At 37.0% G+C, this 25,502-nt stretch overlaps 1 protein-coding gene across 1 annotated transcript in view; it reads left to right on the forward strand.

Annotated features, from left to right (window-relative positions):
• MYO3B (myosin IIIB) overlaps window positions 1–25,502 on the forward strand; it is a 191,987-nt gene that overhangs the window by 116,306 nt on the left and 50,179 nt on the right. Inside the window, exons 26-31 of the mRNA XM_031058556.1 lie at window positions 3,136–3,213; window positions 4,997–5,202; window positions 13,918–14,029; window positions 15,113–15,275; window positions 15,978–16,058; window positions 24,727–24,847. Of these exons, the coding sequence (XP_030914416.1) occupies window positions 3,136–3,213; window positions 4,997–5,202; window positions 13,918–14,029; window positions 15,113–15,275; window positions 15,978–16,058; window positions 24,727–24,847 (761 nt within the window). The remainder of the gene's footprint in view (window positions 1–3,135; window positions 3,214–4,996; window positions 5,203–13,917; window positions 14,030–15,112; window positions 15,276–15,977; window positions 16,059–24,726; window positions 24,848–25,502) is intronic.

Genomic DNA, 25,502 nt, shown 5'->3' on the forward strand with positions numbered 1-25,502 from the left:
ATATTCAGCACAAGCTTTCTAAGCAGGCATTTTAGTGATACAGCAGGATTGTAATAGAGCAGTTCACTTCTAGAGCTTTACTAAACACAGTCAGTTAATAAGTACTGTTTAAGTGGGCTTTACTCATCCTTCAAACTTTTTAAAAGGAGCTAAAAGAAAAGACATGCAGAAGTGCAACACTATTCAGAAAATGTTAATTTCCATACTTTTTAGATAAAATAAACTATTTCGTAGAATTTTTAAAGCACCTAATTAAAACAATTTCAGGAAACATATTTTAAATTATTATTTTTAAATTTGTTTTAAAAATCCAAATGTAATAATTTTGTTTGGAAGTTTTTTATGATTATTTAATTTAGGAGGATTTTTTGCTTAACATATTTTTTGGTTTTATAGTATTTCATACCATGCCAGCAGCAGGTGTGGTCAATATGTAGAAAGTCATAATTTGGAGTGACTTCATAAGGTGACATAATGTCATAAATCGTTCTTTTAATATTGTTTCAAAACTATTAGAAGGAATCTTTTTAGTGATGAAACAGTTTGACTTTTGTAGGTCAGGCTGTTTTCCATTACAGTTGTAATTATATGAATTCATATTGTAGGTCACTATGGCTGTCATGTAAAAATGTGACTTAATAGTTGAAATATCTTCATTTTTGTTTAAAAAGAGAAGCTAGTGATTTAAAATATGAGGTACCATGACATTCTTATTCTTAGATCATGACATTCTTTTTATGCTCTGTCACTTTCTAGCAAGCCATTTGTGAGAAGGCCTATTGTCTGTTGTACGTGAGGTTGTTGCCCTACCATAAAATTGTGTGGCTTCACAGACAAGCAGTGTTGTACATTAATTAGAGACAAAATTTCTTAAAAACTGTTGAAGAAAATCCCCTCAGCTTCAGGGTCTATCAGAATTTTTCTGATGAAAATTTCAAACGTTCCTTGTCAAAAAGATTTGGAAATTTATTCTAGTTCTTACATATTGCAGAGATCTGAATTTACAACTTCATTCATAGGAAGAGAAATCTAACAATACTGCTTTCAGCCTAATTTTCTGAGAAAAATTGTTTTACATCTCCTCTGTGAGTGTTTCTGACCATCTGTCTTTCTGTGCATTCATTCCCTTTGCCGCCCCAAAAAAACCTCAAACCAAAACAAAACTCTTTTGAGCCCAGCAGTTGTAAGCCGTATTTGATAGAGTGGCAGTCCCAAGATAGCAAGATTCTACAGTTTTGGTGAAAACAAGCAGCTATGAAAAGGAGATGATACTGCCCTTTATTGACCAGCAGATATATGAGATATGGATATAGGAGGCTGTGAGTGGTCAATCTCCAAAAACATCACTGAGTCTCCGCTTTTCTAGACAGAGAAGAATCCTATTTAAAACCTCATTTTCATTGGCATTTGGGCTCAGATCAGTCCTCAAGCTATTTGCTCTTGTTCTTTATTTAATCTTATTTAAAATTAAATTGTGTGTCTTTTAACATTAAATATTACCAGTTATTCTGAATTTACTGTCAGTGCTCACTGTTATGGCTTGTGTCTTCTACCTGACCTTTACTAGAGATTTAGATAACAATCCTCAGAAACTAGATGTCTTTCCAAGATAATCTTGAAACATTCCCATATCCTTCCCCATGGGCATGCCTGCTGTTTTGATTAGTTCATTGATACTTACTTTGTCACATAAACTCATGAGATGTTTGCTATTACCTGTGCAGATAGGGCATTTTTCCTGGAATATATTACAGAGTGTTCTGTTAACAAACTGCATCTCTCTTTTTTATTCTTTTTTTAATGTATACCAGTGCATGTATGCCACTCTGGGCCAGAACATCACAGATTACAAAAACATATTGAAGTTTTTATGGTCATCCTTATTGAACTCTGTCTTCATTTGTGCCATCTGTGTTCTGAATCTTGACCTCACTAGATTTCTTTTGATTTCTTCCCCAACACAAAATCCGGTTTTTTATCTTTTATTACTTAGAGCTTCATTTCCTTTATATTTTGCATGCAGTCTCCTAAATACCTTCTGAAGGTAAGAGTCTCAGTTACTTTATTGAGAACTGTAATCTTTCAGCAATTATTTTAGTGTCCAGAAGAGTGTTCTTAAGTCAGTGAGTTTTAGAAATGATTGTGTGGAGCAAAGTCCGGAGAGTGTAGCACAGGTGCTGACAACAGCATTATCTGGTTTATACAAATGCCACCTGGTCAGAGCAGATGGTAAACTGCCACAAAGTAAGTGAATGCTAAAATGCTGTTAATGCTCCATGCAAACAGGATGCTGGTTAATTTTCTTTAATTTTGTTGAGCTGTAAGGTAGCAACACAATCTGCTTGTTATGGATAACCACAGTTAGACTCATTCATAAATTCTGGTTTCATTTTTATATGAACAGCTGTACTAACAATATAACTGAAATCTATAAGGAGCACTATGTTCACTGTCCATGTATATCCTCTAAAAATAACTCTTCTGCAATGCTGAAAAAGTGGTATGCTGTGGCAGTTCGGTAGGATAATATTGCTGAGATTCTTGGCATCAAAATGGTAATATAAATAATTAATTGTATATATTATAATAACAATTATATAATTATATAATAATTATATATTATATAATTAAGTATAATTAACAGTAACCACAGTAGGAGAAGGGAACAGACTTAGATGTTCTGAGACTACCTACTTTGTTTGCCACTCATTATCCTACAGTATTTTTTTCCATACATGAGCAAAATGAGGCTGTTCAATTTACTTCCTGGCTATTACAAATATGATAACTCTTCTTATAGATACAAGTCCTGTTGGAGTTCATTGTAGTGGCAATAAAAGGAATACCTTTTAGAAATCAGTTCCTAAAGTATTGCAACTTGACAGCTGTTTCGTTGGCTGAGTAGTGTACTCTGATAAATCTAGAGTGCTCTTACACTATGAAAAAAAATTCAAAATGCTTAGAGACCTCTCCAAAATCAGTATCTTGCATCTTGCTCTCTCTGATAAAGTATTCTGAAGTACTCACACCTGAAGGAATGACTATAACAAAAACTGAACCCAGCTTTCATAGGCAAGGTGGGGTGGGTCTGCAGTGTTTCTGAAACAGTCCTAACATCAGAGTTTTGTCTTCCAGGTTGACACAATGGAGGTTATGCGGCATCCTGAGGAAACAACTAACATGAAGCGGCAAACTATGGCTTCCTATTTTAGGGTACAAAAATTAAAATTAAAACAAGCATTTTGATAATAAGACCAATAGATGTATGTGAAATATTTGTGGGATAGTAAGATCAAAGAGCAATATCAGAGAATTTTTTTATTCTGTTACAAGGCCTCTGTAGATTAATAAACTTTTTTTTGCTTTTTTCTCTTTGTTTCCTCATACTTGTATTTTTGTTATTTCATTGAGTACATTGATAACAGAATCTAGAGCCTAGACTATTTTCTGTCTAAAATGCTAGACGTCTAGAACAGGTCTCGTTATAAGCAGAACACCAATTTTGTGCAAATAAAACAGATGCTATCACTAAAGTCTGCATCTTTTCTCACATGCTGAGACATACCTTTAAAGATTAAGATTTTTCATTTATGCTAATAAGTAATAAACAATCCATCTTTTGGAAGTACTATTGTAAATCATACAGGTTGCCATTTTATCAGCAGTAATCCTGTCTGAGGCAATGCACATTCTGCTCGTGTGTTTAAATTAAACAGGCAGGGAAAGGGCATTGAGAATGTTGGAACTGGAAGCTTAGGAGTCAAGAAAGTGCTAGTCTGAGGCTCTTGGTTAGTTTTTTTCTTGCAATCATTGCAAAGTGGAAAAGTTTTCAGCACTTGGCTCTTGGGCTGCACTTGTGCCATGCAGAATAGGGAAGTTCACAGAATTGTGCTGACCAATGTGAGTCAAAGCTTCAAGCTGTGTAGGAATACCTGATCAATTTGTTTTGTAGAATAGTGAAAGGAAGGGTATAGAGGAAGCTGGTGTATACTGAGATGTTGGCTCACTGTGCAGTGTGCAAGGACACTGACATTCAGGCTTGTCCTACAGGTGTGCACTTAGAGTGTTCTTGTAGACTGCAATACATGTGCAACTTGCAGCAGGGTGGTGACAATCAGCTTGCAATTGTATGGGATTTTGAGACACATATGGTTGTATGAGATTGAATGTAGTTGACAACACATACTTATTGTGCAACAGCTCAATGAGGTGAGTATGGAGCAGGAGTATCAGTATTCAGAGGAGTCAAAGGAAAAAAATGTATATGCTCTGATCAGACATTTTTCATTTTAGTTCAAAATGAAACGGAGTAAATTGTTTTGCGTGTCTAGAGTGGATAGGAAAAGAAGCAATGGACCTACATTTCAGTGTCAAGATTTATGTTAGATGCTAAGAACTTTATGAATAGTTGTGATAATATAGTAGTTGAACAGATTTCTAGGGAGACTGTGCACTTTATATTCTCAGTGATTCTGAAAAATTCATGTAACAGAGATATACCTGAAATGTTTAAGATACATGTAGTGTTCTCTGTGGACAGAGCACTGAACTGATGACTTCTTGCAACCCTTTCCTGGGTTCAAAAATTCATTTGCTGTGAATTTCAGTGATTGTTTCATGGTAAAGCTTGTATTTCTGTTGGGGGTATTCTATCAGTCAAATGTGTCTACAGTAGAATTATAGTTAGGATAATTTTCAGCTTCATTTTTTTTTAATGGACATTCTTCAACTATGGAAATGTGATATAAGGTGAAGAGAAAGGTGTAAGAATTTATCAGATTCAGAATATTTGAATATTTTTATAAGTGAAAATTTTTAATAGGTTCCATGTTTCAGCTGAAATCTTAAAAATTAATAAAAAGGCAATGTAGATTAACATTACAGATTAAAATATAATCAAGCATTACAAACTGTTTACAAATATGAATCTCCTGCTTAAGTCATTCCATTGCAGTTTTTTGTGAAGTATATGCATCTTCTTTATTTTCCTCACTAGTATTCCCTCATGGATCTTTTATCCAAAATGGTTGTTGGACAGCCTCACTTTATCCGCTGCATTAAACCTAACGATGATCGAGAAGCACTGATGTTCTCTCATGAGAGAGTTCTGCTGCAGCTGCGATACACTGGAATTCTGGAAACTGTCAAGATACGTCAGAAAGGGTATTCTCATCGCATCCTCTTTGAGGAGTTTGTAAAAAGGTAAGACTTGTAAAATAGGGCTGTTTTCCTAATATTCTATTCAGTAAGATATATTCTGTTTAAGTACAGAAAGTTCTACAAATGTTGTTCATAGGTGTGTGGTCTCAATGTCTAATGAGGACAGGGACTTCCAGAGATAAAGACTGCAAGAGATATCTGATCTCTAATGGAAAACAGTCAGTGTGAAACCTGCAGTGAGCACAAGTAGCAAGCCTGTCCCCATGGTTCTCTCTGTAGAGGCAACAAGTGGAAATTATGCATCCTGCTCAGATAATTCAAGGATTTTGGAGGTCAGTGACCTTCAACCATCTTATGAAGCTGAAGGTGCACATGTTTAAGAGTAAACTGATATGAAAGCTTCAGATTTAGCTTTGCAGAGTCATTTATCTTAGATATATCATGAATGATAATCAGATCTCTCTTCACCCTAACCCTTCTCGTGGCTGCTATTACTGGCTTTAATACATATTCTCAATCTCAAAAAGTTATAAATTTTATTCGGGAAATGCTGTTATCTTTATGATGGCAATGTAGCTTCATGATAATCATGGTTTTCTCTATATTTTAAATGTGTCTGTGTAGTATTTACTGGTTTTCAGTGTGTAGGACTGGCAATTCAACAATGAGCAGAAGCACTACCATTAACTGTCTAGGCAGCAGTAGGAGCAAGTAGTGAATGGCTAGATCATGGTGTGATATTTTTTGAACTGGATATTGCTTATCCAGACAATATTTCTATATTGTTGAAGCCACTGAAAGCAAATCATTAGTCTCACTTCAGTGCCTTATAAAGTTAAGGAGAAGATTATTCTGGGAGGTATTCAAAAACACCTGAAAGATGGTGCAGTCACTGGTCACAGCCAGCACAGCTTTGTGAGAGGAAAGTCTTGCTTATCAAACCTGATTTCCTTTTATGACAAAGTAACCCCACCTGGCTGACCTAGGGAAGCCAGCTGATGTCATCTTTTTGGATTTCAGTATGGCTGTTGATACTGCCTCTCACAGGATCCTTCAGGACAAAATGTCCAGCACACAGCTGGATAAACCAGTCATTGCAGTGGGGGAGCAACCGGCTCACAGTTTGGGCACAAAAGGGTAAAAAAAGGGTTAGTGAATGGAGTGACATCAGACTGGTGTCCAGTCGCTCATGGGGTTCCACAGGATTCCATCCTCAGCCGTGTGCTCCTCAGTGTCCTCATAAATGGCCTGGATGCAGGCTGGAAGTGATACTAAGCAAGTTCACAGATGATGCAAAACTGGGAGGAGCTGTTGACTCCTTGAAGTCAGGAAGGGACTGCAGAGGGACCTCGACAAATTAGAGGGCTGGGCAATCATCAGTCATATAAAGTTTAGGAAGGGAACGTGCTGGATTCTGCACCTGGGATTGGGCAGCCCTGGATGCACAGACAGACTGGGGAATGAGGTGCTGGAGAGCAGTGCCACAGACAGGGACCTGGGGGTCCTGCTCACTGGCAAGATGGATGTGAGGCAGCAGTGCCCTGGCAGCCAGAAGGGACAAGCATGTCCTGGAGGCATCAGGCACAGCATGGCCAGCTGGGTAAGGGAGGGATTGTCCCGCTCTGCTCTGCTCTGGGGCTGCCTCACCTTGAAAATGACATGCAGTTTTGGCCACCACAATATAAGGCATTAAAACTATACAGAAGTGTCCAAAAAGCACAACAAAGGTAGTGAAGGGCCTTGAAGGGGAGCCATATGAAGAGCAGCTGATGTCACTTGGTCTTTTGTGACCATACTAATTTTAGTAAGGTCACACCATTCTAGAGCACATTCAGCAGATTAATTTGTGTGATCATTAATAAATGTAATCAATTTGCAATATCCTGAAGCAGCTGAAAGCAGAATTATTAACCACAACTTCTATTCAATTTACACGTAAGTGAACTAAGATTAACTCCACAGGAATTAGTGTAAATTGAGAGGAAGTTAAGGCTTCTCTTATCAGGAGATCCTTTTCTTTCAAAAATGTGCTGAATTTGAGTACAACCTTGAAAACGAACGGTAATAAAACCAGCATTGACAATAGATTTCTATTCCTGCAGATAAGAGCAAGTTGTGGTTAACATCTTGTCAATTACTCCCCAAGTTTTTAGTCCAACTTGATGTAATTCGTTAAGGAAATTTTATGCAATTTGTTAAGGAAAGAAAGTCAGCACAAAAAGGGAAGGATAGGGGAGTAGACTTAATTTCCACAACAGTAAAGAAGACTTCTGAGTTCAGAATATAAGTGAGGGCGGGAAAGGAGATGTTCTTGCTCCTTTGTTCAGTTCATGCTTTATTTTAAAACAAATTCTATTCTCTTTTGCTCTTGCAAATAGAATCAAACAATATTTTATAAAGCTATCAGGGAAACAAGAAACATTTTTCTTCAACTTACAGCTATGACTAGTCAAGTGTTTTTAGGAACTAAGTAGTTGAATACATAAAAATGTTCGAGAAAACAGGTCAAATGCTAAACAGATTGGCACTTCTTTGTTCATAATCAAAAAGACATTAGGCAAGTATGAAGAAGAGTTTCAAAATGTCAGTAAATGTAAGGATATCAAAGATTTTTTAAGCCAGCAAGTTAATTGGTATTTTGATCCTTTTGAGCAACTGAACAACAAAATAGATGAGCCAGCATTTTTTCTCCCTTGATGTTATTAAACAAATAGGTGTGCTTCTTATCTGCCTGTTCAATAATGCTGTTTTGTAAACTCTTAGCAGGAAATATGAGGACAAAACAATCAAAGGCAGGGAGCAGACCCATTCAGAGTTTATCAGGTGGGAGGTAAACAAAAGATAAAGCTCTGTCTAACGTTACTCTTTACTGTCTTCTGTTTTCCTGCAGAGCAGATTATTTGCAAACCTGGATATAGTTTATTGGGTTAAAAAACAGATGGTAAGGAGAGGGCTTAATTGTAACTCATTCACACAATGTTTCTTCAGCCAAGTATATTACCATCTGTTTTATGTATATAAATATACATATTCTTTTACTTAAAGTAGGAAAAATGTAATCTGCAGTCCCTGTAAACACTGTATCCCTGTCAAGTCTTAGACACTTTGTCTCTCTTGGCCCTGTGTTGCACCCCATGACATCATGCATCTGTCTTATGTTTGCTGTGAAGCAACGTGGCCCATCTTTCAAGCTGGAATCTGAGATTTTAGGTACAGGTTAAGTTGATCAGTCAACCAGGTGTGCCTGCAATGTGGGGTCATGTGGTGACCGTGCACTGCACAGCAGTTTAAAGGAGCTGTGCCTGCTCATGGGGACCTGTGCTGCAGGTCCTGCTGGAAGGAGCACTCCTTGCTGAGTGCCCCTGGAGCTTCACGTGACATGATGTGGTGTGCAGGTGTGTCCTCACCACAGAGCCCCCAGCTGGATTCTCCTTTCATGTTGCATGTTCTGTGCAGTGGCTTGTAAGATAAGGGACTCAGTAGGCTGATGGTACTAAATGCTGTCGTATTGCTTCATTGGCTCAGAGGAATGTGTTGAGAACTTTTGCACAAGTTTCCTTTAAGGATGGTCTTTTTTCTTTCCTGCCTGTTTATGTTAGACATTACAATTTTTGTATTGCATTAAGATGCAGGATAAACCTTTACTATAAGCCATTTACCTATTCCACAGTAGTCAGATGATGTTACTCTGATCATACAGTCATGACAATACCAGTGCTTTTACTGTAACAGTGATCCCAGTGAGGCTGCTTTTGCTTTTTCAATCTCACAGGACAAATTTGCATAAGGTCACTGTTAGTACACATGGTATACACAGTTTCTAAACCACCAGTGTTACATTTCTCATGACCACATAAAGTCTCATTGGCCTTAATAAGTCACATTTTGCATGGAGTGGAGCTAGGAATTAAAACTGGTCAAACATTACAAAATCCTGTAAAACATATAACCTCAGTAAGTGTTTTCTTCTAACACCAAAAATTCAGTGGTGATACACTTATGCAAAATCAGGGAAGCACTGAATTAAATTAGAAGTCAACAGACTTGCTACAGATAAAAAATTCTTTCTTTTTAAATGATGCATTTTTAATGCAAACCTACCTTTAACAGTAAACCTGCACTATATCAAAGTTCATAAGTGATTTCTGTAAAATTTCTATTAGAAATCATAAGTGATTTCTAAAATTTCTAAATAAAATTTTAACTTTGCCTAATATCTTGATTTTACTATTATCATAGAAATGTTTATTTGTTTCAGTGGCTGTAAGATTTCACCAGATCTATAGAACGTCCCCATACATTTTAAATATGGTGAACTACTGTAGCTTCCATATACACTTTCTAGATGATTCCCATTCACAAAACACTGGTAAGTGGTTGAAGGATGGAGATGATAGGAAAACATTAGGAGTGGAAAGTCTGCTAGCTGCTTATGAATAGTATGTGCACATTGCACCAAATAAGGCTTTTCTGAGAGTATTTCTGATTCTGTTTTTGTCAGATGATTTACAGCGTAAGTGCTAGGTGTCTGTTACTGAATTTCAAGAGTATCTTAGATGTTGTATAATTTTTTTTTTAATTTATGCTCTTAATATGGAGTCAAATGTAATTATTTTTGTGAATTCAGATTTGAAAGTTTCTGAAAGGGGTGAGATACAACCAATACAAGATAGAAATTTTTGGAAGTAATTTTACAGCTCTTGTAGTTCTAAAAAAAAGTGTATTTTTTTTTCAAGTTTCTGGTTCCAGGGCTGAGAAGGAACAAATAATTTTGTGATTCTGAGAATCTTCCTACTGTTGTTTCTGGTCTGGCTAGAAAGGGATTTTGTACCTCATGCTTTTCACATATTATCCATTCTCCACCTCAGGCCATTACATTTTAGTACAAAGATTTGTTTTAAAGAGAAAAAGGGTTAATCATTACTGTTTTGAGTTAATTATGTAGAATTGATGCAGACTTTAAGTCTGAAATGTGAAGGGAACTTCAGTAAGAGACTCTAGTATAGTAGTTAATGGTGCTGTTGAAATGCATTTTATGGAACAGTTCCACAGTTTAGCCTTTAGGGAGGGGTGGGAAATTGAACCATTTGTTTGCAGTCAGTTTATTTAGTCTGAAACCAGCAACACTAAAATGCCTGGTCCCTAAACAGATAGTTAATGCATAGCATCTTCCTGAAGTTTTCCATATCTTTGCATACTTGGATGTCTTTAGCATTTAACCTTACTTCTGCACATCCTAGCTTTGCATTCTAAGGTTAAATTCAGCTTTTAAAAAATGTTGGTTTATTTCTAATGACTGGCGAGTACAGTTAATCCCAGTTTAATATATGTTTTTTTTCTGAAATAATATTCACATCCATGAAGAATAGTATGTATTGCAGGGTAAAAATCACTAGTTAGGAAATGCAGAATTCCAGAGTTTCATCAGGTTTGAGAAATCAATTCTTCTGAGGGGAAATTACTTTCATCTTACTTAGTCTTACTGCTAGTGAGAATGTTATTAGTAAAGTACTTTTAGGAAACATGTAGATGAGTGGGTGCCAGGTGTAGGAAATTTTCAAGCAGGATGTATAACCAGGAAAAGGATATGTTTTTGCACAAATATGTGCATGTTTATGAAATAGCACATGAAGCATCATAAACATATATTTTTAAATGACAATAAAACTATTGGTTTAATGTAGGACACTGAAATATTCCTGGCTGCCATATTTCATGCTGAAATAACAAGTACAAATATGGAAATAAAAAGGTAGAGTTGTGAAGTTTTCATCTCATCTGAAAGCAAATGTGATTTCTAGCCCTACTTTTCAGAAAATAAGTTTCTGGTTTCTTGGTTATAGTTGCAAGTTGAGGTCACTCTGTGATCTCTGCACAGTAGATTTGCATAAGTATGACAGAGATTAAATTAGACCAGTAAATCAAAATAAACAGTTGTATATATCCTAAAGCTTTTTCTCAGGCATATTCTCTGCCATTTCACCATATACGGTATTTGCATGCTTTTGCCAGATACATAAGGGTGAAACATTTTACCTTCTTCCAGAATTTTCCATAGAGTCCATTGCTATACAAATATTTTTAATTACATAAGATAATTGGATGACCCTGTGTGGCACACACTGTGCTGCCACACAATTATCCTGAGCACATAATGTCAAACTACTTGGGTGTCTGTAGTTATGTGATTCAGTCATGAAAACAGACACTAAACCAAAGTGTTTACTTAAAAATACCCACAAAACTCATGGATTTGACCTTTGGAACACAAATCTTGAGACGTAATATGGTGCAGAATACACACTACAAAAGGAGTTCTGGAGGAGAAATAATTAAAAATAAGTAGTGAGTCTCGTATTGGTAGTCCTTTATTTCTGATGAGTACAGACATTTCTGCCTTACTTTTCATGGGGGAATGGCCTGAGGTTGTGCCAGGGAAGGCTTAGGTTGGATATCAGGAAAAGGTTCTTCACCCAGAGGGTGGCTGGGCACTGAAATAGGCTCCCCATGGAAATGGTCACAGCACCAAACCAGACAGAATTCGAGAAGCATTTGCCAATGCTTTTGGGCACATGGTGTGACTCTTGGGGATCAAGAAGTCCAACTCCTGTGCAAGGCCAAGAGTTGGACTTCTTGATCCTTGTGGGTGCCTTCCAACTCAGAATATTCTGTGATTCTATGACATAACTGAAAAGCAGCAGTAAGTATAGTTAAACAGGTACAGGTGTCTTCTGTGCAGTAGTTAGATCAATCAAAATGTTTGGAAAATCACCATTTAGAGAAAGTTTTTAATAAATATTGAGACAATATGTTTACATACAGAAACAGTAGTTATTCCCGTGTAGTTACTCCCATGGTTTGTAAAGTTCTTGTCATTCTGAATAGCTTGCTTTCTTAGACTATAGATGCATTTAAATTTATAAAAACATTAGGTAAAATGGGCTTTGATAAGAAAAATAACCATTGTTTTATTTATGGTTTTTTTTGGAGCCCCGCAGCAACTACAGTCTAGAACATGAAAGAGAGCTGTTGGAGAGGGTACTGTCTATGACAGATAATGAAGTTTGTCATGAACAAAATGGTGTAGTCAGGCAGGTAAATCACACAGTTCAAAAATACTTTTTACTCAGATATTTGTCACAAATAAGTCAACTTTTCAGTAAGTGGAATGGCAATGGTAAGATTAAAGAATTATGAGATTTCCCTTGAATATTTTATTGCATCAGTGCTATCTAAAAACTGTTCTGTGGTTTTAAAAGTCCCATTAATAACTACCTTAAAAGATACATGAACAACCAGTGTCACTTCCTGCCTGCCCGCCCTTTCTCCCTCCCATATGTGTAACTCACATGGCTATCTGAACTGGCTTTTGAAGCAAGCAGCAATTTACTATGAGTGTAACTTCCCCCATGTATTTGTCAGCTATCTGTTGAAATTGTATGACATCAAAAAATATTTGTGATACATATATTTTAAATCTGTACCAACTCAGTACCATTTGTTTTGTCTAAACTGGCATCATTAACTTCAGTAATAAGGTGGAGGAAATGTACTTTTTTCTTTTGAATACACCATGTTTCTCCAAACCTACTAAAAGGCATGAGTTGATATTTTGAAAGATTTGGCTAAAGAATTTGCAGCACCACATTGTTGAGAAAGTCACTACATTAAAAATAACTCAGTAATACATAATGTCTTACCATTATTCATAGTTAGCAATGTCTCCAGTTGGTGTATATCTATGTCTCTGGTCCAGAACTTATTCCAGTGCTTCTCACTTCAGATGTCATTTTCTTACTGTTTGATCTTAACTGACTGTTTTAGTGGGTTTTTTCTTTCTTGTGACAGCTGGAGCTAATATATAGAGATTAACTGGAACTAATAATTGAAAATCATACTCTTCTGACTTTAAAAAATTAAAGTATTGCAGAATTCTAAATTTTCTAATTGCTTCTCCATATTTTCTTCAGTATAAAGTGGGATATTTTCTTGACTCTGTGTGGCTACAGAGGAATCTATCTTTGAGATCACTGATGACATTCTTCTCTTCATGTTTTAAAGAACATCTGATCACTCTTCCCCATTCTAGTAATTAGTAGAATGGTTTGTTCAACCTGCCACCTCCTCTCAATCCCAATGTAAATAGAGTAGAACCTTTAGAAGTATAGCTTAATACCAAGACAACACATGGCAGTTAATAAGTGAGGGCTGAGGTGGCAGTTGCTAGCATCCAAATGTACTTGTGCTAAAATAACCTTAAATTTGTAAACTAACTGACACATGTTCTAGCTGTTACTTAACATAATTGTTTGCAAGTAGGTTTACTTAAATACTTTAAAACCAATCTTCATAAATGCATAATGGCTTTATAGGTAGGAAGGGACTGGTTCTTAATTCAGTTCAAACATGTTTGTATCCCTTTTTCATTAGCTATAGGTTATTTAACATAATTGTTAGGAGCTGTTCTTTGCAAGGGAGCATGGACAAAATAAAAAAAGACAATATTGTTTAGTGTGGGTCTGTTCCACGCTCCTAAAATTGATCATAATCATTCCAATTAATTGTTTATTGTAATAATTTATATGTTCAAATATCTATTCATGATAGCTGTGTCATGATTTATGAAGACACAGCTGTCATGAAGTATGTACAAGGAAGAATTTGGCCTATTAATTCTAGAGATAAAGCTTGGAGCTAGAGAAAAACAGTGGAAGTACATATTGACTGTGATTCAATTCTTTCTTTGCCATTTTACAGGTATTACTACCTTGCGTTCAAGGCACACGAGACTCCCCTTGGTAGCAGAGAAAACTGTCTTGCCATTTTGGAGAAATCTAAACTAGACAACTGGGTTCTTGGGAAAACTAAGGTATAAGGTGCTAACATTTTCTCAAGGATAGTATACCTTTAGAAATCGTGTCTAATACTGGTTCAAAAAGTACTGCATAAATGAACAAAAGAGCAAATAATTTGCTCCAAGTAGCTTCTCAGGTTATGGAAACGCCCTCCCAAGCCAGCTGAGTTAGTGCTGTAAGAGGAGGGCGTGCATTGGGTGCCTACCCAAAGTGCATTCAGCACTTGGCTGCCTTGATAAGGACATACCTCTGTCAGTGCTTGCTGTTGTAGTGACTTCCTGAAGTTTCCCATTTTCTTAAGAAAGACATGTCGGAAATGTCACAATTTGACCCATCATATGAGCCTGGCTGGTACCATTATCCATTCATGGAGTTTCAGGTAAGCTCCTCTCTCTCTCAAAAGCCTTTGTTGATGGTTTAAAATGGAATGATTGACTTATTTTAAAAGGATGTTACACAGTACTTTGAGTTGTTTTACCTTACATAAAGGAAAAACTGTGAGAATTTTCTTGCCCAAGATCCAAATAAAATGTATGTAAGCACCCATGTGATTTGCTGCCTTAGGGAGAATGCTTTTAGACAATATTATGTCTAAAACCAAATTTAACTCAGGATTTGTGTTGCCACTGACAAGAAAGATTATCTTTCAAAATTATTCATACCTGAAAAGATCTCACTGTCCAATTTGCTTTGTAAAGGGGGGTAAATCTGGGATTTATTTTCACAGGATCACAGAATGTGCTGAGTTGGAAGGGACCCACAAGGATTATCAAGTCCAGCTCCTAAGTGAATGGCCCATACAGGGATTGAACCCCAACCTTGGTGTTATTAACACCATGCTCTAAGCAACTGAGTTAATCTCATGGTTAGCAATGGGGTGACTATAATCGGTGGAATGAAGAAGTTCCACAAGTACACAAGAGCAAATAATTGATTCAAAAGATTGCTATGATATGTACAATCAGTATTTTTCTAGTTTTCTCAGCATTTACACCCTTGAATAGGCTGCTGGAGGACTAATGAGAAGGCAAAATACAAGAGGTTATAATACTACTTATAATACTGATCTTTTTTGTTTTGCTGTTGTTCCATTACAGGTTTTCCTTAAGTATTACCATATAGAGCAGTTAAATTTGTTCCTGAGAGAAGTTATAGGGAGGGTGGTGGTCATGCAAGCCTATATCAAGGGATGGCTCGGAGCAAGGAGGTACAAGAAAGTAAAAGATAAAAGAGAAAATAGTGCTATTACAATACAGTCAGGTAAATGTTCATAATCTCTGTTTTACTAAGTGTCTTTGTATTTCAGTCAATTAAATTGCATGTACATTGTTAATTTATTAATTACAATTTATTATGAAATCTAAATGACTGGATGTGTTTTGTCTCTAGCTCATTGATGCAGATATTACTGATTTACTTCTACTAAAGTGTCATCTTAACATTTAGGAGTGTCTTTATTTAAATATTTTAATATTTTAAATATGATGCCTGTGCACAAAATAAAAATATTGTTAGGTATGTCTATAATAACATGCAGCTTATAATTGAAATGCAGTAGCACATGTCCCTGCCCATGTACCAGAATTGCAGACATACATCAAAAGATGGGCTTGAGAGGCTGATTATCAGTAATTTAGCAGGTTTCCTTGTAGTGATTTGGGCAACTGTGTGAGCAAGAATGATGACACAACCTTTTTTTTTGAGTTAGGATATCAGTGAGCACTAAATGGTAGCAATTAAAATTTGAATGAGTGAAGCAGTGTTTGAAGTTGTGAGGATGTGAATACTGCAGTCATGAACCTGGAGTTCAACATGTGGGTGGGTGGGGAAGAGCTATTGGGGGTGGGGGCTGAAGTAGTTATGGCAGGAGAAATGAAAGTTTCAGCACATCTCTGACCCTGTAGACTCTGTAGCAATTCCTTAAATAAATGTAATTTCCAGCACATGGTTTTGTATTTTTAGCCTGGAGAGGATATGAAGCTCGCAGGAAGTACAAGGAAATAAGGAACAGAAGAACTGATGCTGCTATACATATTCAGGCAGGTAATTAAAACAGTATTTCAATTGCCAACACCTATTTTTCTGTGGGTGATTTTTCGTGTGTCAGTGTTTATAGCCAAAAAAAAGTTAAGTGCAAACAAAAGCTATCAAAAACATTACTTCTGATTATTTTTGCTTCAGCGTCAAACTATGTCAGTGACAGGTATCACACACTTTAGACCTTTTATAAGCACTTCTCTGAAAGCAAAATATAGTAAGTAAAAGCTGTTAAGTTAATTCTTGGCCAAAAGTGTGGATGGAAGACACTAGACATGCATTTCTCTGTCTTTGTTTGGTGCACTGATCTTGGCAGCTTGCCAGGTTTTTGTTATGACTGCTTGCCGGGTTTGCCAGCTTTGACCAATCTTTGACAATCTGCCAGACTCCTATGCAGCCATATCAATATGAATTTGAATAAACTTTAAAGAGATTATTGGAGGAACAGGCCCATAGGGCTGTGTAGGTCTCTAGTAGAGAGCAGAGTACCATATGGCACAGAAATCTAAGAACCAGCATTGTGAACGCTGTGAACTCAATGGTGTTTTCAGATGCTGCCAATATGAAGCAGCCTCCATATGATGCAGTGCAGTACACCTTCTCTGTCCAACTCCAGGTTTAAAGATTGGGACTGATAAAAAACTATTGTAACTAATGGGTTTACACATAAACCAAGATATCACTTTTACCAGTTTCCTGTGCTACAATTCCTTAAGCTTTGTCACTTCTTGTTCTGTATCTTACAGTCTGAAATTTATATGAAAAATATTTGTTGTAATATTTGTTTCACTTATTCTCATACCATTCCCAGTAAATTCATTCATTTTTGTGTTGTCTAGTTGGCTACTCTGAAATAAGGCGTTGCTGTGACTTTCAGGAGAAAACAGAATGCCATTATAGTTACCAAAAGGAACAGAATATCATTAGGATCAAATAATAATTTGTAGCTTTGCATATGTGCTGTTATGTAAAATCATGAAGCTCTAGGGTTACATGCAGTATATTTTTTTGAATGGAAGGAATTTTTTCTTGCATTAGCAACAAGCGCCAAAGGACTGCACGAGTACTCTCATTCTTCCTCTCCTTTGTTTTCATGTTGTTTTCAGTTGTTTTCATGGTAGCGCAGAGAGAAGATCTTAAAGTACCCCCGTGCCACTATTTCCTGGAGTATTTGCTACCTTTACAAGTATATACATACCTGGACTTTGATTACAACAGCCTGTTGTTGAAGAAAGGAAAGTGAAACTGTTAATCCCTGACTGTCTCACTATTACCAGCTCCTTAAGATGAGAGCTACCTCAGGTGCAATAGGAAGCTTGTGTGTAGCATTATGACTTGGAGACTGCAGGGGACATTCTGCCTTAGAGTTTTATCCAGACAGATTTTTAGTTCTTTAGAGAAAGATACTGATGTATTCTGCTGTTAGCACACGTGGGAGACATTCAGAGCTGTGTCGCTTCCTGCCATCTTATAAATACTGAGTTAAACATGGCAGAGCAGAGGCAGTGGGAGTGAATTGGGACACTGTTGAGCCCTCTGGACCTAATGCTGGAGGAATGTTGTTGGTACTCTTCCCTCCAACACACACAGTGTTTTCCTTTGTAACCTGGCACTTGACTGTTTCAGTGATCAGCCTGGGTGAATAAACATTAGGGACTACAGGGTTGAGAGTGACACAGTGAACCTTTGTATTAATTAGGCTAGCTGCTCCTCCTGTCTTTGGTACTCTAGTAGAATAGGAATAATAATAGCAATAAAAATAATAACAATAATTAATAGTAATCCTCAACACTTTTCTGACTGCCTTTGGAAACCTGTATTTAGGACTTATTTGAAAATATTTCTCATGCACGTTTGCTCTTCTCGATATGCTAATTATTCTGTGTTTCAAATCAAAGCTTATGCTTGCTAATCATGGCCATTTTCCAGGTTTTACAATACAGTGACAGTTTTTGTGTTGTTTACATAACATTGCACAGTCCAAGTGCCTAGTGACATGGAGACAAAAGGTACTCCCAATCTCTCCCTTCTCTGCACATCTTACAGTGTGGGGGTAGTTCAAGGCAGCTTTCTAGTAAAATGGAGTACAGTCATCTTTGTAGTTTTTCACAAGAGCCATTTCAGGCAGTGGGATAAATTGTTTGCATTTGTCATCCACATTAGCAAAACCATATAATTAAACTATATGTACTTCCCTCTCCTTTCCCTCCCCCCTGCCCCGCTCAAGCAGGCCTTGGAATTTAGGAAGCATTTGGCTTACATGTTTCTACAGAACAGCGCATATTGAAATTTGTTTTCCTTTCATCTCTTTCCCAATAAAAGCAGCCGCTCAGCTTATCCCTTTAGCTTCCTCAGAACTTCCTTTCAGAATTCCCGATCTATTACAGCACATTCACATACCAGAAACAAGATGCCTTTTCATGCTGTCAACCTTTTTCATCTGAAATGTAAATTAATTCTTGCTGGTACGCTTTGACAGAGATCAAAGTAGGGGTATTAACCTTATTGGGCCTTCTCCTCATCAGAATCAGTTCCAAAGACTGCAAGGGTAGTGTTAGGAGGCCAGTCTTCACTGTTATCTATGGCCCTCCTCCAGGCAGTCCTCTGTCTACAAGTCAGCATTTCAAAGGCGCTGATTTCTTTTGTAAATGACCTTATCATTACTTTAAACTGTGTGAAAAATTATTTGCCTGAATAATTCTTGCAGGATTATCCTGCTCATTTTAATTGTGGGGGGACTTCATTCAGGTTCCAGGATATTGTTTAAGTGATTTTGACAGCAAGTGATCATAGCCTGATAAAAAGGAGGAACACAGCTCCTGATTGGAAACCTCTTGACTTGTTCAGATTGTTCATTTCTTGCGAGTCAGTCTTTGAGGTAGGCTGCATTTGCATTTTAAAAATAAACAGATGCCTTTCAAATACATGAGCTGGTGGTCTGGAGATCTCTGTGGGCCCAGCAGTTCACTATCCATTGAAGAAACGTTGGAAGAAAAAACAAACTTAGGAAAAAAACAACCCTCACAATATACATGAGGATAAAATTCCTGAGTGTATTATATTACAAGAAAAAAAGTCATTATTTCAGATGGGGGGGAAGCCCTCACTAGGAAACAAAATATTAGTGAATTTAAACTAAATGGGGAAGAAAAAGCTACCCTACTTCAGCATATCTGCATCTCAGGTTCTCAGAATATAGAGATGTTATTAGACTCATGGCTGAAATGGTACACAGGATAAACAAGACCTTTCCTCCTGCTTCAGTCACACTTTCTCAAACTGTGAAGGTTAGAAAATGCTACTTTTTAACTCGGAAACAAATTGTAACGAATGTTAAGTGTTTGAGTTGACAATACTTTGCATTTCTGAGTATTTCTTTGTAATTGGAATTTACAGTATTTCAATTCACATGAGAGGGAAATTCATTTCAATTCTATATGAGAGGGGAAAAATATTGTCAAAGGTTTTTTAAAATTATTTTCCAGATTCATGGCTGGTTTAAATCAGTGTATATCCACTGAATCATCTGACTGAAATATTGCTTCATTGATTTACCTCACATGCAAGTCTCACTAAATGTTTATTTTAGAATAATTAGAATTTAGAATTAATTAGAATTTAAAGCAACAGATAATACAATTATGAAAGTATGTTTTCTAGTTATGATAGCATGTATTTCCATGCAGTGTGACTTGTCCCAAAAGACTTAAGGGAGGATTTTAATCTGGTTATTTTATTTGTGAACTGACATTGCCAAAATGCCAAATGAGTGGTGCATGCAATTCATTTAGATCTGAGGTGACATCACTGAATTCATTTTAATTAGGTCCACTTTAGCCATCTGGAATATACTGTGCAGCTCTGGTCAAGACTGAGTTTAACTATGCTTCCAGAGGTGAAAGGCAAATGACTAATCCACTGAGCCACCATCTCCTCCTCCAACACGTGCTCACACACTCACCATATGTCATACTGTATTAGAAAATTCTTTATCAAGAACTCTAGATTTGGGCTCTTTTCCTTAAATAAGAAGTGATGGATGTTCAGAAGGAAGCACCCCTTGTAAATTGCTTTCTTTCTATAATTTCTGCTGATGCAGTGTTGCTTACATGTCTCTAACTGTACTTCTGGCAAAATTTATTCCCTTTTAATAAAGAAAAGGGACAGAGAACAGCTGCGATTTACTGGTTAGCATTTTTATTATAAATGTAAGATTTTAATAAAAGCATTGCCTTTGGGACTTTCAGCAGCAAAAATATAATGCTAGTTTCAGTAGAAGACAAGGAAGTATTTTTTGCATATTTATTGCTATATTTATTCATCTATTTGTATTACTGTATATATGTGTGTGTGTACATGCACTCAGCTAATTCCATTGTATAGGTGTAAGAATTACACAAGTAAAATGTTCCAAAAGCTTCTAAGCACTTGATGAATATATCTAAAACTGTTTTCTTTAAAATTTTCTTGAAAATGACTCCTAAATAGCAGATCCATTTTCCTATTTTTTTTTATCAGTAGTTTTCCTTCTTTTAACTGCATTGTCAGTGTAAAAAACATTGAAGACATGTCTCTCCTAATGGCAGCTGAACTGATTGATCATATTATCTTAATTTCCCAGTCAGGGTAAACCAGACTGGTTTGTACAGGCTTCACAGCTATGGTTAACTGTACTCTCCCATCTCGTTGTGTCCTAGCTTACAGCATCCAGTGATTCTTCATGTTTAGTATGTCTCTAGTGACTATTAAAGGCCTAATGCTCCTATGCAGGGAGCATTTTAGAAAAGTGAGAAGGCCTTATAGTTTTAAACTATGGGGGTTTATATTCCATCGCCGTCTCTGTCAATCTCCAAATGTTTGATTTTTCTTCTGATTTTGAGGAGAAAAAACGGAGACTATGCTTACTGGATTTCATGCTAAAATCAGGAAGGGACAATGTACAATAAAATCTCTTCCTTTTCCTTGCTGGTATTGCCGGAATTTCATAGTCATCTTTACTTTTTTATTTGACCAAGTCTCAAGATCAGAGACTGTGATACCTGGTGGTTACAGCACCAAGCCTGACAAAGCTCAAGAAGCATTTGGACAATGCTCTCAGGCACATGATATGACTCTTGAGGATGGTCCTGTGCTGAGCCAGGAGTTGAACTTGATGATCCTTGTTGGTCCCTTCCAACTCAGCACATTCTGTGATTCTGTGGATTCCATGTCCAAGTGTTGATGTGCATCAGTGACGCCAGACCTGATGACAGCCTTAGTGAGTCTTGCTAATAGTCACTGTTAATGATAGTTACTGCTTGTACATGAGAATTCATAACTTCCTTCTCATAATACTTCTGCTGGAGAACTTGGGAGATTTTTGCTGCTGTTAAACATGCATCACCCAATATCCATCTAGAGAAGTGAAAGAGGGGAAGTATTCATGGCACCCAGCAAAGGATGTGACTCTATGCTATCTACTGCTCATTAGAATTAATTTGGCATGGAGTGAATAATCAGGTTCATGGGCTCTAATTTCTCTCAGATACTGTTAGTTAAGTTGCTGAATGCTGTTTTAACTAGACAAATTAAGAAAGTGATGTGCTGTTCCTAGGAAATCAACTACCTTCTCTTTAGCAAGCATGGGCTTTCAATTCTGAGTTGCTGTTATATGCTATATTAGGTGATGTTAGAGAGTAAAAATGTGTATGTGTAGAAAAAGTCTGTTTCACGTGATTTTTAATGACTGAGAATTAATCCTTCTACTGTTTTAAAACTACTTCATCACCTTTCTTTATAGTTCTCTCATAGACCTGTGATTGTTTAGCTTTGATCTTTTTACACTGTGCTTCACAATTTGCTCTGTAATTCTATATTTCCTGTGGGATCCAGAAGGCAAATGCCTGGACTTTTCCTATCTGGAATTGTGCATTATTGTATGTAGTGTATATTGCCTTGGTATTTACACCTTAAAAGTTTGTAACTGCATGATGCCACATTTCAGACTCCCTGAGGTAAATAGATTCTTGGTTTGCTAGGTGCTGAAACTGACAGAAAACTCTTTTTGTGTGAAAAATGATCAGTACAAGAAGTAAAAATTCATGTCCTAATTTGTGGCACATAAAGCATTTAACACCAAGTTACTAATAGAAGTGTTAAAATTAAGTTCAGTTCCTGTGTTGCTTGTCAGATCCTGTCATCTTTGGCTATGTAAAGATCAGGGTTAAAGCTACTGTTGCTGTTTGGAAAGTTTGGAATATAGACTGAATAAGGTGAAAATGAGGTGACAGCTGGTAATCATTCTTCTTCAGTGATGCAGTGATTGTTCATGGAGCAGTAGCAACATGAGTCTGCTAATTTCACACTCTTTGAGCCAAGTGCTTAGTGTCAAAACCAGCACCAGTCAGTAATGCAAATTGCTGTGATGGAGCAGCTTCCCAGCCTCTTAGACTCCCCCAGTAGAATTCTCTGCATATGTATTTCTTTTGAAGCATTATAGAGCCTGTTAATAAATGTTGAAAAGATGCAGTCCTACTAGTGCTTGATGAAGCTTTTGAGAGTCTTAAAGAAGTTTGTTTACCCTGTACTTCAGTTGTTCCAGGAGTCAAAAGTAGGAAAAATACAGCTATTTACCTTTCAAATTCAGGGTAATTTGGAAGAAAGTTAGAAACTGTCTTGTGGGAAGAGGAGTTGATTTTGAAAATACCTATGAAAACAGAAGATAGGGCAAAAACTGTGTTTATTAAGTCAGAGATAGCAGATTTTTTACACAGTGGATGGGGCAAAGACCAAAATGGTTATACTGACATTAGTAAGACTCTCTGATAAAAAGAAAACAATATTTACATATAAAATCACAGCAAGTATCAGGGTTGATTTTATAGACACTCATGCAGAGAAGTACTAAAAGATGAGAAACTACAAAGGATAAAACTGAAGTTCATCTTATCAGTTCATTTGTTTCAGTCCTTTATAGTAGTTCATCGAGTGATTGACACTCAGCATGTTTCAGCTGCAGAGAGGTGACTGCTGGCCAGCTGTCTCTGCCTCTGATAGCAGAGTGGGATCCTTGGCTGGTCAGTAGGGGATAGTTAAGGATTGGAAGCCTGATCATATAGGACAAGTGAGAACTTGCCTCATCTCTGTCAGATAGGAGACTTTCCTAGTTGGGAGTATCAAGGGTGGAAAGTTCCTCAAGCCTCAGGATACCTGAGCTTTGTATTTGGTTCAACACCTCAGCAGGTCAAACTTCTGTCATGACTTCTGTAAAGTGAATGGTTGTTTATTTTCATAACTTCTGATTAAAAGGCAATTTTTGTTGCTTCATATCCCAGAAACCTCAGTGCTTTCATAAAAATCAGAAGTGTGAGATACAGAGAAACCTTGTTAATCTTCTGATCAATTTCTCCACCTCAGTTTAGTCAGTATTTGTCCTACCTCCTGATTTCCTCCAGTAACCTACAGTGTTGATCCTGATCCTACATGAGGTTGCCTTAGACCTTATTTCTGCGCCTATCTGTGCCTGTAATATGTAACCCTGGACCCCAATGGGTGGTGTGCTCTTCTCCTTTGGGTATTTAATCTTCAGAATCTTCAGGTTTGTATGCATTTAGTGTGCACAAAAGCTTTTCCTGGACTGGAAATTTTTTTTTAAAAATCCCATCTCCTCAGCTTTGTTCCACTATTCTTTTACATACTGTCTCACTGTTAAAACTGCAGTCCTGCTGGACTAAGCTGGACACAGCTCCTTTCTCTCACAACCCTCAGCCTTATTCAGCAACTGCTTGTTGTACACTGAAACAATGGCACTGATACTGTAGTTACTTTTTCATTATTCAGTCCTTTGTCCCCTTAGGTATTTCTAAAAATAGTGCTTGAAATAAAGCGTACAAAATCAAATCTTAAATTTCGTGAGTTTAAGTGTATATTGCAGCCTTTTTAGTCCTTTGTCCTAAGTGCAGTATGCATCACTATCTTTGGTCTGTGCTGGAGCTTTATTACTGCTCACAGGTGTAAAGAATGCAAGATAAAACTATAGAAATAATTATGGTATTCAGGTACCCAAACCCAGAGACAGTCTATGGAAATAAAGGATGTAGATATCCTCAAAATTATATTAATTGTCATTTTATTTACCATACCACTCCACTGTGATTTTTTTCTCTTTTTTTTTTAAGAATGTTATGAATTCTAATGTCTATAAATTTTCCACTGTTTTTATGAGAGGTATTTTAAATGTTTTGTCATGATTAGAGCTAATTTTAAAAAATAGGAGAAGACTAACTGAATATATCTGTCCCTGGCTCTGCACCCCATTATCCCACAATAAAAGAAAGTGAAGCTTCTGATTCTGTAAAATGATGACTAAATCAAAGGGAAGCTGTGATTAAAGAAGTTGTTTTGGGAGTGATTTTATTTTAATACATTCTGAGTTGGATTCATGTTTGAATTAGACACATTCTCTTTTTGAGGCCTGTTTTCCTTGCCTGGACTGTGCCAAATGGTCAGCAATGAGAGTGTAAGGCCCTGTAGAATTTCTGGTCGTTGGTAACATTGCAAACATTGGTGTCACTCCTGTGGGCTGCTAGGTGTTCCTGTACAGGAATTCAGTAAAAGCTGGGGACATTCAGGTCTGTGCTGCAGAGCCAGTTTCAGTTGCTGCAGAATCTTCCTGATTCAAAACTATGTTTTTTAGCTTTTAGGGGATATATTGTTCGTAAAAACTACGCGAGATTGAAAACCAGCACTGAGTGTGTAGCAGATCCTCAGCTTACAAGCAGCTGCTCTACTTCTGATTTTGGTTGTGCAGAAGACTGGTAAGTTGAATCCTTTACTATCTATTCTTTAACAAAAGTGATTTCCCACACAATAAGATCTGAAAGGAGCAGATTTGTCATCATGATTCAGCCAGCTCTTGTAAATCTGCCATGTTCTGAGGATGACCACCTGTAGGTTAGCAAGTTGTTCCTCTAGCTTAGTCATTAATGGAAGTGTGCTGTTTGCTCTGGATTACTCTCCTGGTTTCGTGCACTTCTTATAAGTACCTAGAATACTGCAGATTGCAGACAGAATTGCAGGTGCTCAGCATTTCAGCATTCACTGCAGTGCATGTTACTAAATGTCCAAGAGAAGAAAGTTACCCTTCTGTGCCTAAAAAGCTCCATGCAGACCAGCAATGAGACAGGGAAAAGAGCTGTCAAGAGCGGATGGACACTTTGTCACTGACAGAAAGCCTAGGAATGCTGTAAACCATGGTGGTGCTCTCTTTCTTGAAGAGAAGAGGTATTTTAGCACTTCAATCAATGGATTCACTCCAGACAAATCTTCCTGTGGCACTTCCTTAGGTATGAGATGCAAAAGGAATCTGTTACGTTTGACTCACCAGCATTGTTCTAGGACGGGTGGCTGCATTTGCAGGACTAATCCCTTTCATTAGTTTCAGTGACTGAAAGTTAAAAGATCTCTCCTGCT

The sequence above is a fragment of the Geospiza fortis genome, unplaced genomic scaffold (assembly GCF_000277835.1).
Source record: "Geospiza fortis unplaced genomic scaffold, GeoFor_1.0 scaffold112, whole genome shotgun sequence".
Classification (NCBI taxonomy): domain Eukaryota; kingdom Metazoa; phylum Chordata; class Aves; order Passeriformes; family Thraupidae; genus Geospiza; species Geospiza fortis.